The 16676-nt window shown below is 40.3% G+C and overlaps 1 protein-coding gene across 1 annotated transcript in view; it reads right to left on the bottom strand.

Annotated features, from left to right (window-relative positions):
* Positions 1 to 16676, bottom strand: part of SLC1A3 (solute carrier family 1 (glial high affinity glutamate transporter), member 3) — a 74647-nt gene that overhangs the window by 14279 nt on the left and 43692 nt on the right. Inside the window, exon 4 of the mRNA XM_004678097.2 lies at positions 1864 to 2068. Coding sequence (XP_004678154.1) covers positions 1864 to 2068 — 205 coding nt within the window. The remainder of the gene's footprint in view (positions 1 to 1863; positions 2069 to 16676) is intronic.

The raw sequence follows: 16676 nt of genomic DNA, 5'->3' as shown, positions 1-16676 counted from the left end.
CTTTCTTCCCACTGCCTAGATCACTTTGCTTCCCGTTCCTTTCCATCTCTATTCTATGGGTCTATTTGTATAAATCTTAGTGAAACTGTGAATTCAGAGGATTCCAGGATAAATGCTGTAGCTCAGTGAGGGTGTGCACACTGTGTAGTCATATACTCATTACTCGGGTAAGAGGCGGGGTGTAGGGGGAGGCAGAAACACATGCAGATGTAATGGAACAGCCAGACTGAGAATTACAAGATTCCAAGTCTTCAAACAAAGAGTAGATATTATAAACAGAGAGAATATTCCTAAACCCAATTATGTGAGCATAAAGTTTATGAAAAAATTGTGAAAAGCCTTAAAGAACTAAATAAACTATGAACCAAATAAAACTATGAGTCTAAATAAAATGATCGTTACCAGGTAACGGTGTGATGTGAAATAATCATACAGGGTGGCTTGTTATCATTGTGATGAACTTCTTGGAAAAGACTTTCAATGGAGACTCCGTGGAGCTGGGTTTGCTCACGTACAGATGATTCAAAGTCACCCATGATGGGGACTGAGAGATGCAACTGAAGAGACCCTTTGTTCCCCAAATACCCCTTTACTCTAACCCCTTACTTGAGATAGTATGTAACTTCAAGTCTGTAGGAGGAGTTTCTTTTAGAAGCTCAAAGGGGAGCGCTTTAGAACAGGTATCTAGGATTGGTAAATGAGTCACTTTGTAGGTAAGTTGTAAAGAAAAGACAGTTGGGAGCTACACAATGGAGGAATAAGCAGGTAGGTAGTCTAGGGACCTGCACTGTGATAACTTCCACTTGCCCTTCTAGTCCATTCTCTGTCCTGCTCTGTATCCTAGGTGGCCAGTACCTTGGACTGTAGCACTTGGATTCTTATGCCTTCTTATGCCAGTAGGATGTGCTGACAGATGATAGGGTAGTAGACAAGAGTAGTGGATGCGTATTTTCTTTCAGCTCTCTTGCTTGTGTATAGCTCTATTTTTTCCCTCCAAATTGGGGTTTAGCTCCTTTCCTGGGAGAAGTTTTCCAAGGCTACACTCCTTCCTTTGTCCCTCAGAGCCAGGAGTGGTCACAAAACTGCTTCTTATTGCTGTTAGTCCCCTCCCACCAGAGTCTCACATTGGAGGACCCTTAAAGGTTGGACCCCTGCCTACACCTTTGCAAACCTTTTTCAATGATTCCTTTGATCATGGATCTACTTTCCTGCCAGGATGTGACTGGTATAAGGGCAGGTATAGAGGGCAAGTAGGAAGGGGCCAGGATCAAGCTTACTTTAAAGTTCTATGTTAAGTCTGACTCTATTATCAAGGCTGTTGCAAGTGGGCGATAAGACCCATTTGTAATCAGTGTGTTGTTGTACATGAAACAACATTCAAGAAGCTGTCCTGGAGTGCTTTAGTGCTTATCTGCCAAATCCTTTCTTCATAAACTGCACAAAAAGAAACTCTATGGAAAATCTGACTAGATAATCTCTCAAAGCCTTCTGGAAATAGATTGTGTATGCTGGGAGATGATACAGCTTACATGTTCGAAATAAGAAAAGTCCAATAAACAGGCTATTTTTGAATAAAAGCTAGTGGCAAAGAGTAAGACTGAGAAAAATAGGTTAAGAATTATTAATATTCCCAGGTGAGCTGCCCAGTTGAGAGATGAACTGGGTGAGCAGATTCTGAGTCCTAAAGGCAGAGCTTTCTGACTTCTTTGCCATGAGATAAGAAAATGGTGCCTCCTGTTAAATTCTCCCAGAAAGAAGCAAAGATTTGACCTGCGTGATATGCCAGCAAGGCTGTTTCATTTGGACACCTCTTCCAGCGCTTGGCTAACTCCAAGTAAGAGGGACGGGCTTGCAAGGACATACCTGATCAAGTCCAGGAAAGCGTCTGCAGCTGTCACTTGTACAATTTTGCCTTCTCTGTACATGTTTTCCTTTGTCCCCTTCCCAGGATGGATGATGATGACAATGATTATGCCAATCACCACGGCAATGATGGTTGTAGTCATGTAATAGACTACAGCTCGCATTCCCATCTTCCCTGATGCCTTACTATCTAGGGCCGCCATTCCTGGTGAAGGCAAACAGAAGGAGAGTTTCAGGAAGTCAGTGCAGGGAATTCTTCAGTGGAAGGTCATGGGAATAGCATTTCCTTCTACACTCCCATACCCTCGTCCCACTCTGTCATGGGATTTCACATGTTATTAGACTGTGGCACCGAATTTAGTCAGGGCACCACAGTGAAGGAGGAAAAGCCACAGAATAGCGAGGTGTTAACTGACTGCAAACATGTGAGATCACCCATTTTCTGCCCCAAGAGTTGACTCCACACAACTCTCTAATGATTTGAAAGGTCAATTCAATTCTTTCTTAGGTTATTACTAGTTAGGGAAGCTCTGAGTGTGATCAGTGAGTTGTGTGAATGTGTATCTGTGTCTGTGGGTATGCGAAGAGACATTTTAAAAAGACTTCCGCCAGGACAAAGTAAACATACCTAGCAAGTCTTGTAATGACTCACAAATTTATTGGTATTATATTCTTTTAAAAGAGTTATTATTTTCTATATAGACTTGAGTCTTTTTTGGTGTTTTTCTGTAAAATTTATTATTCTGATTATCTAATGACTGAGCTTCAGTTTAATTGAAAGTAGACATTGAGTTTAAGGCCAGAGTTCTCAAATAGCTGCTTTGCAGATTCATTTCATTTCATCTAATAACTTTTTTTAAAGGGAATGATTTTAGTGAGTTTCTTTTCACTTCTGCATCCTGCCTTCCTCGACCTTGTCCCGCGGTCCTGGAGAACCTCATCTCATGCTAAGCATTCCTCTTCCTCTCATTTTCAGACCCTCAAAATCTACAAGGTGTTAAGCTAGGTGAGAAGGGAGGTGTGGCTTGTAAGATTTCCTGAACTACTCTAGCAAATGGAACGCATCTTACTGTCTCTTGAGATGGGGGAAAAAAATTGAAAATGACACATCCTCTAAAGCTCAGATTTTCGATAAAAATATGGACTCTTGAATTTCCTTAGCTATTTCCTCACTTTTTCTTCCTTCTTTTTCTGGCCCAATGCCATGAAAACACTACAGTTCATTGTATAATCCAATTATATTAATCAGATTATTTCTTTCCTATTTCAAGTTGTATGTTTTATAAATGTCTTAAAGAACTACAATCTATTTCAGTGATCACTGTCAGACTGTCAGTGGCTGAATATTTAGATAGTGACTCTGTTCATACCAACATATTTAGAATAAGGAAAGTATTGAAAAAAATCCATGGTTGCTAGACAACCCTCTGTGTTTGCCCCCAGATCTTAATACAATGGTAATGAGGTGACACAGGAAATGAAGCCAGATCTTTAATTTCTAATTCAATTTGTATTTAAATCATCATTCAGAATTTTCATAATGTGCACTTACTTAGTACCTGACATGTTCTTATTTTTAACAATAACCTATGAGACAAATTGAGGAACAGTTAAGTAACCCTCTGAGGAGTGGAACTTGAACCCAATCTTATAAGATTTAATTAAATATAATTTTTGCCCCTGACAAAACCAATTACTGTCTCACAAAGGAGGCCGATTTTGGCTTTTGACACATGAAATTATCTTTTTTTATTCTTGCCCACGTTCTTGAAATTCAGGGTTAAGTATCCTTTTATAGGGAAGGCACAATGTCAACATTTTAACAGCATTAAAAATGAGCTAATCTGTTCTCATAGTGTTTGTCCCCTATTTTCATTTTCAGGTCAGAATCACATCTCAAAATATCTTGGCTTTCCTCCACTTGAAGTGGTTTTTCTCAGAAGGGGCCTCTCCTTCCCATCATTGCCTGAGCTTGTCCCCACTGAAGCCTGCGGTTTCTCAGCTGAGGAGCAGTTTGGGCACAATAGGCCGGATATCTCTGTAGGGGTACCAGGCAGCAGTATTTTATTTCTCCAAGATGCTTTCTTTCCCTATTGCCTTCTATTCTGTGCAGCTGTTCCGGTTTCCCGCCAAGGCTTCTCTGACGTAGCTGCCCAGTATTCCTGACCTATTGCTATTCAGAGAGAGCACTAAGTGGTCAAGGTAGAGCACTGGAAAACAAAGTGGCAAACAAAGGAGGATGTTTAAATTTCCCTCCCCCGGATCATGGAAGGAGGAATGGGGGAAGTTATCCCAGCATCTATGGCTATGGGGCTATCAAACATAGGAAATGAAGTTCATATATATGATATATATGATATATATATCATATATATTTTTAATTAAAAAAGTGAAAACTAATATGAAAGTATTTTCTCCATAGGTTCTAATTCTGATGTAGCTGAAGACAACCAATTTTAGGAATTTTTGAGGAACTTTTTAGTAATGATTTCCAAATGGAGAATGAGTAATCAATTGAGAGGTCTAATCAACATGTGTGTATTCACCTTTTCCTCTTGACATAGAATAAAGCAACAGCTGGTATTATACAGTCAAGGAAAGAGTGTGTGCGAGGATTTCATTGACCAATTTTTCCTTAAAGGGGTCAGTGGTCCCATACAACTCTACTTGTCTACTTCTGCTCTGGGTACTGGGCATCCAGTTCCTTCCTCCTACTATGACTACTCCCCTTTGAGACAAGCTTGTTAGCAAAAGGGACTGTTAGGAACAAGACCACAAGATGTCATCATGGAAACCACAGGGCACCTGGAAATACCTTCAAAGAGATTGACCTTGAAATTAGACGAACTAGGAAAATGGAGAGAATTCTGGAAGACAAAACCCAAAATGGGGGTCCTTCCTTCTCTCCCTCTCCCAAACTCTGTGACCATTTTCCTCAACCTCAGGAATCTGAGAAATAAAACTCAGTTTCAGAGACAATTCACAAACGTAGGTGAGTCTGAGGTCAAGCTAAAATACAAAATCACTTAGTAGAAAATGGAGCTTTGGCAGGAAGTGCTCTAAGTGTTGTGGGAAGGAAGAGTTTGCATTAAACCGTATCACTTTAAAATATAGAGAAGAAACTGAGGAAAACAAAAGTAAGGAAATGAGATGACATCAAACTAAAAAAGCTTTCTTATAGTAAAAGAAACCACCACAAAAACAAAAATGTCACCTAAGGACTGGAAGAAGATATCTGAATACATATTTCTGACAAAGGATTAAGATCCCAAAAAATATAAAGAACTCACACAAGTCAAGAACAACAACAACAACAACAACAACAAAAAAATCAAAAAATGGGCAGAAGACCGAATAGAAACTTCTCCAAAGAAGACATACAGATGGCCAACAGGCACATGAAAAAATGCTCAGCTTCACTTATTATTAGAAAATACAAATCAAACTCACAATGGCCCATGCCAAAAAGACTGGAAACAAGAGCCGGTGAGGGTGTGGGGCAAAAGGAACTTTGTACCCTGCTGTTGGGAGTGTAAATTGGTGCAACCTCTATGGAAATGACATGCAGGTTCCTTAAAATATTAAAAATAGAGCCACCATAGGATCTAGTAATAACCCTCCTAGACACTTATCTGAAGAACATCAAAAGACTAATCCAAAAAGATATAAGCCTCCCTGTGTTAATAGCATTAGTCATAACAGTCAAGACAGAAACAATCTAAATGTTCATTGACAAATGACAAATGATAAAAAAGTTGTGGTTTATATATTCAGTGGAATCCTACTCAGCTACTAAAAATGATGACATCTTGCTTTTACAACAAGTCTGTATGAAACTTGAGGTTGATTATGCCAAGTAAAATCAGTCAAAAAGTGAAAGACCAAATAGATTCTCTTATATGTGGACTATAACCAAAACAAGCAAAGTAACAAAACACAACAAAATGACTTTTAGACTTTGAAAATTATGGTGGTTACAGGTGGGGGGCGGGGTGGTCAGTCAGAGGAAGGGCAGAAGGGTCAATATGATAGTAGAAGCAGTGTTAGTATTTTGGTGTGCGTGTAAGGGGTGAGGTGAAGTTTATACCCAAATAGAGATATGAAGATGTACTCCTGACAATATATAGTACTGCAAATCAATAAAATGTTTTCAAAGATTCAAAAAATATACTTAATAGAATGCCTTACTTTTTCATAAAATATTCCTTATTCACCAATCCACACCCAACGGGAAATATATTCAAATTGCTATGCCAAGATTAGGAATCTTGGTGTCATCTGAGAATTCTATCCTTACAACCATGTTAATGAATTGAATGCTTTAGAATTGTTATGATGTCAATTCTCCCTTAAATGACCTATAAATGCAGTAAAATCCAAATAAAAATTTCTGGAATGAAAAAATATTGATAAAAAAAGAGCATGGGGCCCTCCCTGATGGCACGGTAGGTTAAAACACAGCACTAAAAAGCTAAAGCCACTTCATCATGAGTTCAATCCCTGCTCCAGACGTGACCCACATGGTGTGGCAGACCTCTCCTGACCCGCCTGCTGCTTGTACTTCGTCGATCTGCCTGTTCTGCTCCCCGCTCTGTCTCTGGTGAATCCTCTCACCCTCCACATCTCTGGCCTGTACCCCAGTTCTGTACGAATAAAAAAAAAAAAAATCTTAAAAAAAAAAGTGCAGTGGGGGTAAAGGGGAGACAGGAAGCTGCTAGAGTGTGTAGGTATGTGTGGGAGACTGATACAAGGATGGATTAATCTAAATTCGTATTTGAGAAACACATCCCAGAGCAAGTAGCAAAGGTAATGATCTTGACTTGTCTTTTTTTTTTTTTCTTCATTCAATCTTAAACTTCATTTGGGCTTAACTAAGCCAGCCCCACTCAAGATACCCATATTTTATTCTGTAAAAAACCTGCCATTAAAATCTAGATCTTTAAACTCAAAGTGTGGAAGGTTGTAAATACATGATGTCTGTGGACAACGAGTCTTACTTTTCCTCTCTAAAAATCAACCTACCACTGACCAGTCATCGAATCATCCATCATCCAATCAATTCCACAAATGTGTGACCTATTCACCAGAGAATTAAGCATCTAAAGGAAATGGAACAGGATATTTTCTATAATATCAACGATTAGGATTTTGCTTCAATTGTCTGGGTATTTTCGATAGTAATTACTGTGAAGAAAGAAGAAAGGCAGAGAGTTTTTTTGATGTAAATGGGTAAATATGTGCTTACCTCTAATTCTCAAAATTTGTTTAGCATGATAAAATGCACTAAATTAATGGGAGTTTGGGGGGACTGATGAGGAGGAAGTTTCCATAAATGTGCATGTGGAACTTTTAAGTCTGTGTAATAAATTAGATTTCTTTGATATAATATTTGGTATGATTTCATGTTGAAATGATACATGGATTCAGCCAAGTATTAAAGCATAACATGTAAATGTCACATTCCTAAGGTTGTATCAGGTGTGTGAATTTTATCCTTCCATCTGCTAAAAACCTATGCCATATATTAATGTGTCTCAGTGTACTGCCCCCTCCCAAATTCCTGTCTCTGGTTTTGAAACATGAAATCTAAAGAAGAAACTTTATGTTATGAATTGTCTTTCTGCTCATGCCTCTGAGGTCTCGTTCATCCAGGGCTGCTGGACCACATCCAGGAAGAATAGGAATGGAGAGAGGGCAACCGCTGATTCAAGAATATTACTCAGTTTCAGTTTTCATTTTATTTCAGACGTGCTCTTTATTCACAATGGGCTTTTCAAACACTCATCTAATGAAAGCCCTTCTAGAATTTCAAGATGGGCAGTTTTGCAATAAGAAAATCAAGGGTGAGCTCTAATACGAACCATATTCATTTGCACACGAGGTGATGATTTTTTAAAGAAAGTTATACTTTAATAATACATTATGCTGTATACTTGCAGACTGAAAAATGGACTCCTGTGTCCTAAAGCAGCTGCTTACCGCTGGGAAAATGACACATTTGTAACCCTCCAAAAGGAGGGTGAGCAAGAGAGTCAAAGAACAGAGGGGAAAGGCAGTGAGGAGATGGGAAACCAGCATGAAACAAACCACTTAAAATCTTAAGTTTTTTCACGGAAATATTTCCTTCCTGCCCTTTATAGAATTGATTGTCAAGAAAGCAAAGTTCTCCATGGGTTCCGGGGTAGAATGCCAGTTGTTAAAAGTTAGGTAAGAAGCTGTTGGTCATGACTTCAGTACACTTTTGAATCACAATTCGTAACAGGTTATAGTCTCAGAGCTTAATCTAAAAGATAAAATTCATACTACTTACCACTAATTTTAGGCATCAAAGGGACACATTTTTCTTTTAAAATTATGATCTAGTGATTGAGATCAGCCTCTGAGGTTAGATTGATTATGTAGATTCCACTTATAATCCATGTAGCCTCTCTAAACCCTCATTTCCTCATCTGTAGAATGGGAATAACCAAAGTTCTCTAAAAGGGGTTCATTGACATTAAAGGGGCTTCTATCTAGAAAGTATTTCAAGGCAAGCTTTCAGCAAATGTAAGCTGTTTTATTATTAACTAGGCAGATCAATGATAAACTACTCATAAATGTTATTTGACCTTTCTAATCCTTCATTTCATCTATACAAGAAACTAATAATATCTGCATTACGAAGTTAGAGAAAACAAAGAATCTGTGAAAATACTATGATTATTTTATGTCTCTATTAGAATTTTAGTGCAAATTGAGCAGAATGACCTGCTCAATTATTCATTGACGTAGCTCTTCATGTCACCAGTGCCTGCACAGGTACCAAAAACGTTGTGGAAGAATCATTCTTATACTGGCTGCTGCTGTTATACTGGGAACTACACACACACACACACACACACACACACATACACACACTTAGTTGATTAGGTTACTGTATGAATTACAAGTATTAAAATTGCTTTTGTTTAAAATATAGTGAGCAAGGTGTGAAGTTAGAGGTGGGGATGTTTTAGAGTCCGTGACTGTCATGGAGCCAGAAATCCCCATCTAATTTATAATTGCCTGTATATGTGATTTCTTCATCCAGAGAGTCAACCACTGACATCCATGGTTGGTTGAATTGGTGAGCGTCAAATCAAAGACAGGGAAAAACCAGCATGTCAGTGAATTTGAATGCCATGTGCCATGACCAACTATAACTGATTTTGGTTAATCTTCTTTCAGTTAATCCAAAATAGATTCATTCTAACTTGAAGAATGAGAGATAGATCTTGAAGAGAAAGAGTGGCCCAGCATTACCTGGAGTTGCATGTCCAGAGCTCGGAGGGGCAGGTGTTCCTATCTGGTCAGAAGGGCAGGAGGCGGTGCTCTCTGCCACTTACACCAGGCTGTCCCTCCCTCTTGCATACCATTTACTCTCTCTTCCCCACTCCTATATTTTCCCTCATTTGCTACCATGATTCACTTTTGCAGGTAATCCTATATATGTAACTGCCTAAGTTATACTGATCCACATGCTAACAGGAGAATGAGGTAATAGGTAAAAAAAGACAGAGAAGGGAATAGAAGGGGGGGTGTCTAAAAAGTGCTTATGATCAAGTCCTACTGAATGGGCCATGACTGGTGTTTTTGTCCATTAATGAAAGAGAATAGCATAGAAAATATGAGAGTGTATCACGTGTTAAAATATTGTTTTGTAAAACTTTTCAGGTGTGTGTGTGTATGTGCTCACACAATGTGTGTATGGCCAGGTCACAGTGTAAAACACTTTTATGGGTTCTAGTAAAAAAAAAATTGTGTGTGCATGGAAACACTGGTCTATGTCTCCATTCAGTTAATAGTAGAGGGTTTCAAAAGAGACCTTGAGTTACAGTCTTTCCTTCTTGCCATCTCCCCTGAGCACTTTTATTTTTCAAAGATTTATTTATTTATGTATACAGAACTGGGGTACAGACCAGAGGTGCAGGGACGGTGAGAGGATTCACCAAAGACAGAGTGGGGAGCAGAACAGGCAGATCACCGCTGAGGGGAGCAGCGGGCGGGTCAGGAGAGGTCTGCTGTGCCATAGGGGGTGACCTCTGGGGATTGAACTTGCACTAAGGCGGCTGGGGCCAGCTTGCAGTGCTGCATCCCAAACCATTGCGCCACCAGGGAGGGCCCACCTGAGCACTTATTTTTATCTCACCGGTGAAGACCAAGCAAATAAGGCTGCTAACTGGCCAATGAGTAAGCATAGAAATTTTATGGATGCTGTAACATTTAGAAACCCTTGGAAAAGTTTTACTTCATGGAATTTTGAGTCAGGAAGGTAACTCTTAATATGGAGAGTAAATTGCCCCCCTACAAAGAGCTCAGAATGATTTTTTTTGTGTGTGGAATTTCCAGTCAATTAAATCACATGTATTTTCACAGAGGTTCCCCCCGTGCTAAACTCCCTACACCATTACTGCTGTTAATAATATCATAAAACTTGACATTTCATTCATCTATAACACTACTGAGTTTTATGATGTCATACAGCATGAGACTGACAAAGAAGCCTCCTTACAAATTTATTGCTTGTGATGTCATATAATTGTCAGGCAAATTGATTTTTTATTTGACCCTTAAAAAAAACTTATCAACAAGAGTTTTTTCCTCTGGGTTCTAGTGTTCGCCAGTAGAATAAATGGTAGAAACGCAAAAGGGTGACATTCTCTTTTGAAAGACTGTTAAATAGGAAAATCACTGGAACAGACAATATTATTCATGGAAGAAAAATTCACATAAATCACCTTATGTTTCAGTCTGGTAGGGTAAAGCAGACAGTCCTTTTCCTTAGCAATAGTCATCCTTTGCAAAAGGATTATCATACAGAGGAACAAACAGCAGGAACTGAGGTCTGTCTTCGACTACTGCTACCTCTAATATCAAAGACCTCCCAGTCCCCTTCACGTTCACCTTCACCTCAGGGGAAAGGGTGGAGACGAGCTCTCCTGGGTAACCAGTGTGTGAGGCTGTCTGCATGCTTGGACTCTGCTTTTCTCTACTCTTGTCTCGACCATCTGGTAGCCTGTCATCACAGCCTCTCATTACAGCCTGACACAGCTTGGCCATCACTCCTGGGACTTGGTCCACCAGAGCACCCACCACAGGGACTTGCTGGCTCTCAGCAAACTCTCAGGAACTCAGAAGGGCCAGCTCTGTCACTCCCTTCTCAAAGGTCCATAGCCGCGGTGAAGGCCTACTGAGAGGTGATTTAGATACCCATTTACCCTTCACATTAGCCTATCCTTTACTCACGGTATTGGAATGTGCTGCACAATATGCTTTTCTGAAGAGGAACCAGGGAGTAATTCATCTTCTTTATGTGTGCTAAGCAGAGCAAGAGGGAGAGGCAAGCAGCGAGATCCATGATGAGCTGGGGAGTAGTGATTAGTAACAGCTGACAGCCTCAGACCAAGACCCTTTCTTTGATTACCACATTGTAACAGCCGAGCACAAAGGAATGACTGTCCTCTCGCCAAGATTTAGAAACCCAGGACCACAGAAAATAGCAGCTGAAAGAAAAAGTGTAGCAGTGGGTCTTCAGGCCAGTGGGACTGTATCTTGGTTATACCTGTGCAGCCCAGCTTTCAAAGAGCTGGTGTCACATGGGAAGAAATGCCAGCACGGGCGGGCCATCCACTTCCAGCCACCAGGAGCGCTGACGTGAATGGGGAAGGAGGGAACTTCACTCCGAATAGAAAGCATGCAGGGAGCAGCAAAATTGCTTTGGTTTAATGAGAGGAAGTCCTTTGAGGGCCAGAACTCCAGCCTCCTCTGCCTTTCTCCCCCAAAGAATCACGATTTACAACCAACCACTGGATGAATAGTTTGTAATTTCCAAAACAGCCCCTCTTTACATTGGATTGTGTTGCTCTGGAAAAGACCTTTGTGTTCTGGGTCTCATACCACTTTCTTAGGAAGAGGATGGTCCAGGCGGCACATTTCCTAGCTGGCAGAAACCTGAATGGGACCCAACTCTACAACTGCGCCAGACTTGTCCAGCGTTAATCAAAGGGTGTCTGAAGTTGACTGCGGAACATGGCACACTCAAGGGGTGCCCTTTCTTCCCAAGGAAGGCCTGTCCTTCATAGAAGAAAAGGAACTGAAAGCCTCATAGAAATTGAAAGCAGTATATGGGCATTAAAACCAATTCAACCCAGCCCTGATTCCCAAAAGGCAGTTGGAGCAGGGCAATGACTCCAGGCCTTGCAACGAGGCTGGGAAGCAGCAGATAATTGAGGGCCAATAACACAAATTGTGGGGCTCCCATGTCCATCTTCTTGCCCCATTCATTGCCATCACAAGATTCTGGAACCACAATCCAACCTGAGAACTCTGAGGTGTCTTGATTATGCTTGTTGACTGCGGCGACGGAAATGAAGCTAGTTTCAAAAGATAAATTTCTTATTAAAAAAGAAACAGTTGACATTGCAATGTGTTTTCTTCATCTCTTTTCAAAATAAAACCCAGAAATGGAGAATATTCTCCATTCTGTAAAAGAGTATATTTTAAAAATCGAAGTCACATTTTGGTCATTTATTAAGGAGAGAGTGGAAGGTTAAGTTGAGAGGGTACAGATGGGGTTGAGGAAAGGAGGAAGAAGAGATGATGGTGATAAGAGAACTGAGAGAATGAAAGGTAGGGGGGAGAAAAGAGAAGAGGAAGAAAGAGAAAGGAGGCTAAAATGCAGAGAAATTTGGAGTGGAGAAAACATTCAGTAGGTACTTTTATCTCAGTCAACATATTTCTTGGGCCATGGCCAATGTAACCCCTTTCAGTTCTGATTAGTTTTCTCAGCATTTAAAAATTCATCAATTGTTCTTATCTAATCTATAAAGGAATAGTCGCACCCAGGGAGTGGGAGATTATGCTCCCAGTTTACCTGGGCCAAACAATCAAGCAGTATCACTCCACCAAGAGTGAAAAGGCCTGGAATCAGTTGGCTGCCCGCATCTCTGCCTTACATGGAGCAAGAGAAAATTTTCTCATTGGAACAGGAAAAGCTTCATTCCCCTGCCCGCCCCCCCCCCCCACCAGGGCTAAGGGCGACAATGGAGTTGAGTTATTCCCTGTATATTACACAAGTAGTGCTGATACACATTACCAGCTTTTTTCTTTTACAGAAGGGAATTCGTTTCTGCATAGTCAAATTTAATGCTATTATCATCCATGGACCTGCTTTCTAGGTGCTTTTCAGTTAGAGCATATTTAGGAACTTCCCACAACTCTCTTGGAGAATTGCTCCCCAAATTTGACTTATTCTGAATCGACTCAGGGATACAAGACAATATCAAAGGATGTAGATAAATGATGTTTGATTAATTTGAGATTAATGTTGCATGAATCAGCTTGGTAAAATTATCTTTAATCCTAAATTTAGGGATTGGGGAGGGAACCCTGGGTACAAATAACCAGTGTTTGTAAGAAACAGGAGTGAGCAGCACACACATTTGAGTAAAATCTGGTGGCAACAGTAAATGGTTGTTGGGGGGAGAGTGAGTGAACACTGAAGACATTGTTGTTAAAAGGGAATAAAAGTTTTTGCTTGCTCATGTAGCATTCAAGTTTTATTAAGGACTTTCTCAATGCTCTGGCCAAAGGCATGATTGTTAGGGCTCTGAGGTATTGTAAGTAAGAAATTAAAAAATATATTATTGTGAAATTACCTGAAGCAAATAAAACACATAAAATTATTCAGCAGAGTGACTGGAGTGAAATTGGGAGGAAAACAAGGAAATCTGTTGGTACACATTGGAAGGAAATGGTTGTAAAAAACTCTGAAGTTTGTTTGGTTGGAAGCCTGTTTCTCTCCCAATGAGCTTGTGACTGGTCAAGATCCATGACCTCTCAGTGTTTCAGTAAATGAGGGGACTTAATAGTATTTACTTCATTAGTTGCTCTCATGACTATATGAGCTCAACATGTGAACCTTAGAACAACATCTGACATAAATGAGCAAGCTCTGACGATGGTGATGTTTTTGCTTTTAAAATGCATTTTTAGCTTTGAAGGGCTCCTTGGAGCACCACTATGAGATGTGAGAAATCAGAAGGTAAAATTACACCTTACACTGCCAGGCACCATGCTCAATGTTGCACCTCACAGCTCTTCCAAACAATTTGAAAAGTTGAGATGCCACAATGGTCAAGCCCCACATATAGGTAAGGAAACAGGGAGTTTAAGTCACTTGCTCAGGAACCCAAGGCTAGTCAGTGACATTTCTGGCATCAGACTCAGTCTTTCCACTTCCCAAAAACCCACTGTTTAACCCTCTGACATAGTGCCCTGTAGAGTTTTAGTATTCTTTTCATTGGATTTGTATCAACTGTGGATTTGCTCTTGATTCATCTCGTGGAGAAGGCTGAAGAAATCTGTTTAAGTTCAGTTTTGAAAGGTGCCAGATATGTGTAAAAAGGGAAGATGCTTTTGGTGTACAGTAAGGCAATGTCAACGAGTGGCCGTAGTCCACGCACTGGGCCACTCACACAAGAGCTAGTCCGATATCCCTGTGAACTCACAGTCGCTATCTGCCTGTCTTTATTTAGAAGGCGTTATGTTAGGTAACAGCTACCCTAAATCAAAGAACAAAGAAAACTCAAGAGTGGATGACTGCACACTGCTGAGGCCTTGGGTGATTCTTAGAACTCCTGGGTCTTCTGGATCCCCTGAAGCATCCCTGCTCTCACATCCATTCCTTTTAGAGTGTCAGTCATTGAACCTTCTCTGAGCCCATTCAAGATGGTGTTCACCATCCTCATGGTTGGGCAGCTTCCATTTTTAAACAGAAAAATATTGAATGGTCTCACTTATAAGAGGAGTGTAGAGAAACCAAATAAGGAATCAGAAAAAAAAAAAGTAACCATAATAAAGTAAACATCAAAATCATCAGGCAACTATAGATCAGGGACATTCTGTAGGGGAGGAAGAGGGAGAAGGCCCAGGACAGGGTGGGAAGAGCACAAGGGATTATGGTGATGGCGCAGTGGGGAGCTTGGGGTGGGGATTTCACAGGGAAATCGCACACTGTACAAAAATGAAGAATGATGTAGAGATGAAGTTAAAAGTAAAAAAAAAAACAAAAAAAAAACCAGCACTGTGAAAATAGTGAAATTTGGTTCTTTAAAACCTTTTGTCTCTCAGATAAATTTGCTTCTGAAGGAAGCCTGAGCAAGTTGGGTGCACATTTTCTGGAGGTAATTGTTTTTCCCCAGACTAAATACACATCATTTTGTCCAACTGATTCACATATATCACTAACTTGTAATTTCTCCTGCTGCCTATCAGCTAGTGTCCTCCTGCCCTTTTCTAAGCTTCTTTTCTTCTTTTCTTTCCAGTCCCTGCCCTGCCGTTCCTTGGAGTCTAGACGATCAGTATTCCCTAGATGTGCCTTGAATTTTCCTGTCTCTGACCTTTGCTTTTTTTTTTTTTTAAAGACTTATTTATTTATGCATACAGACCTGGGGTACAGGCCAGAGGTGCAGGGGCAGTGAGAGGATTCACCAGAGACCGAGTGGGGAGGAGAACAGGTCGATCGACAAAGTACACTGCTGAGGGGAGCAGTGGGTGGGCAGGAGAGGTCTGCTGCGCCTTGTGGGTCACCTCCCTGGCTGGGATCGAACTCATGAAGTGGCTGCTTCTAGCATCATAGTGCTGTGTTTTAACCCATTGCACTGCCAGGGAAGGCCCTGATTTTTGCTTTAAGGCTTCCTCTGCCCTCATCCTCATCCTTCTTTCCTGTAGAAACAAACTACTACCATTAGTCTAGCTCCTCGGTCTCCATAGCACTTTCTTTCTGTTGCTTGGCTTCACAGCTTGCTTTGTGTATAGTCCTTGTGTATCTAGAAGGCTCTCCATGAAAAATTTCAAGTCTTTAAGGCTAAAGATGGGCAGTGACTCATAACTCTATTCCCCACACCAGGTAGCAGATTGCCTGTCCCAAACAGGGATCTGCTAACTGTATCTTAGATTGGCTTCCACATCCTCTTAGCCACTCTGCTTTGTCAGAGTTGCTGCGACACCTTAAGGTGCTCAAAACTAAACACTTTTCTTCAGAGGCAGTGTGGCCATGCAGAGTACAATGAACTATTTATAATCCCAGGGAGGAAGTACAGACCATATTCATTCTTTGTTTGCAACCACATCCTACTGTTGGTTCATATTAAGTTTTTGGTCACATGAACTGATGCCAAGCTCAGTTGCTTCTTGCTCTATAATTGCACAACTGCCTTTGAATCTAAAAGCAGAAATGTTCATTTATCTCCTGCTCAGCTTCATCTTGTTGGTTTCCTTCCAGCATTGCAGCTTACTGAAGGGATGCTGAACAGTGATTATCAACATATGTGGTGGAAACCATTCTTTTTGAGCTTATGCCATCTGAAAACACAATGTTTGTTGTGCCTTGTAAGTCTTTTACATATGAAAATATGAATCAGGACAGGACTTTTAAAAGTGTACCAGTATACTTTGCCTCACCAATTGCCTTTCAAACCTTAAACACTCCAGTTTTTTTTTTTTTTTTTTTTTTTTTTTAAGATCAGAACACACTTTAGCTCTTCAGCTGGCTTCAAATCCACTCCGCTATTTTATTAGGGCCTGTTTTACTGTTAAAAGTACTATGGAAGAATAAAAATTTTCCAAATAACTAGAACAAAGTGTATCAGGAATTCCACAACCAGTTATTATAGGAAGACAATATTTTTGAAATACAAAGATTATTCCTTGTAGTGCATGGAATTTTGTGATTTTAGGAAATAAACATTTTCCTAAAAGAATTAGTAGTATCAGTCTAGAAAAACCTATGCTGC

This window comes from Condylura cristata, unplaced genomic scaffold, assembly GCF_000260355.1.
Source record: "Condylura cristata isolate star-nosed mole 26May11 unplaced genomic scaffold, ConCri1.0 scaffold00007, whole genome shotgun sequence".
In the NCBI taxonomy this organism is placed as follows: Eukaryota; Metazoa; Chordata; class Mammalia; order Eulipotyphla; family Talpidae; genus Condylura; species Condylura cristata.
The sequence above is the reverse complement of the archived record's forward strand: the minus strand, read 5'-3'. Positions and strand labels throughout refer to the sequence as shown.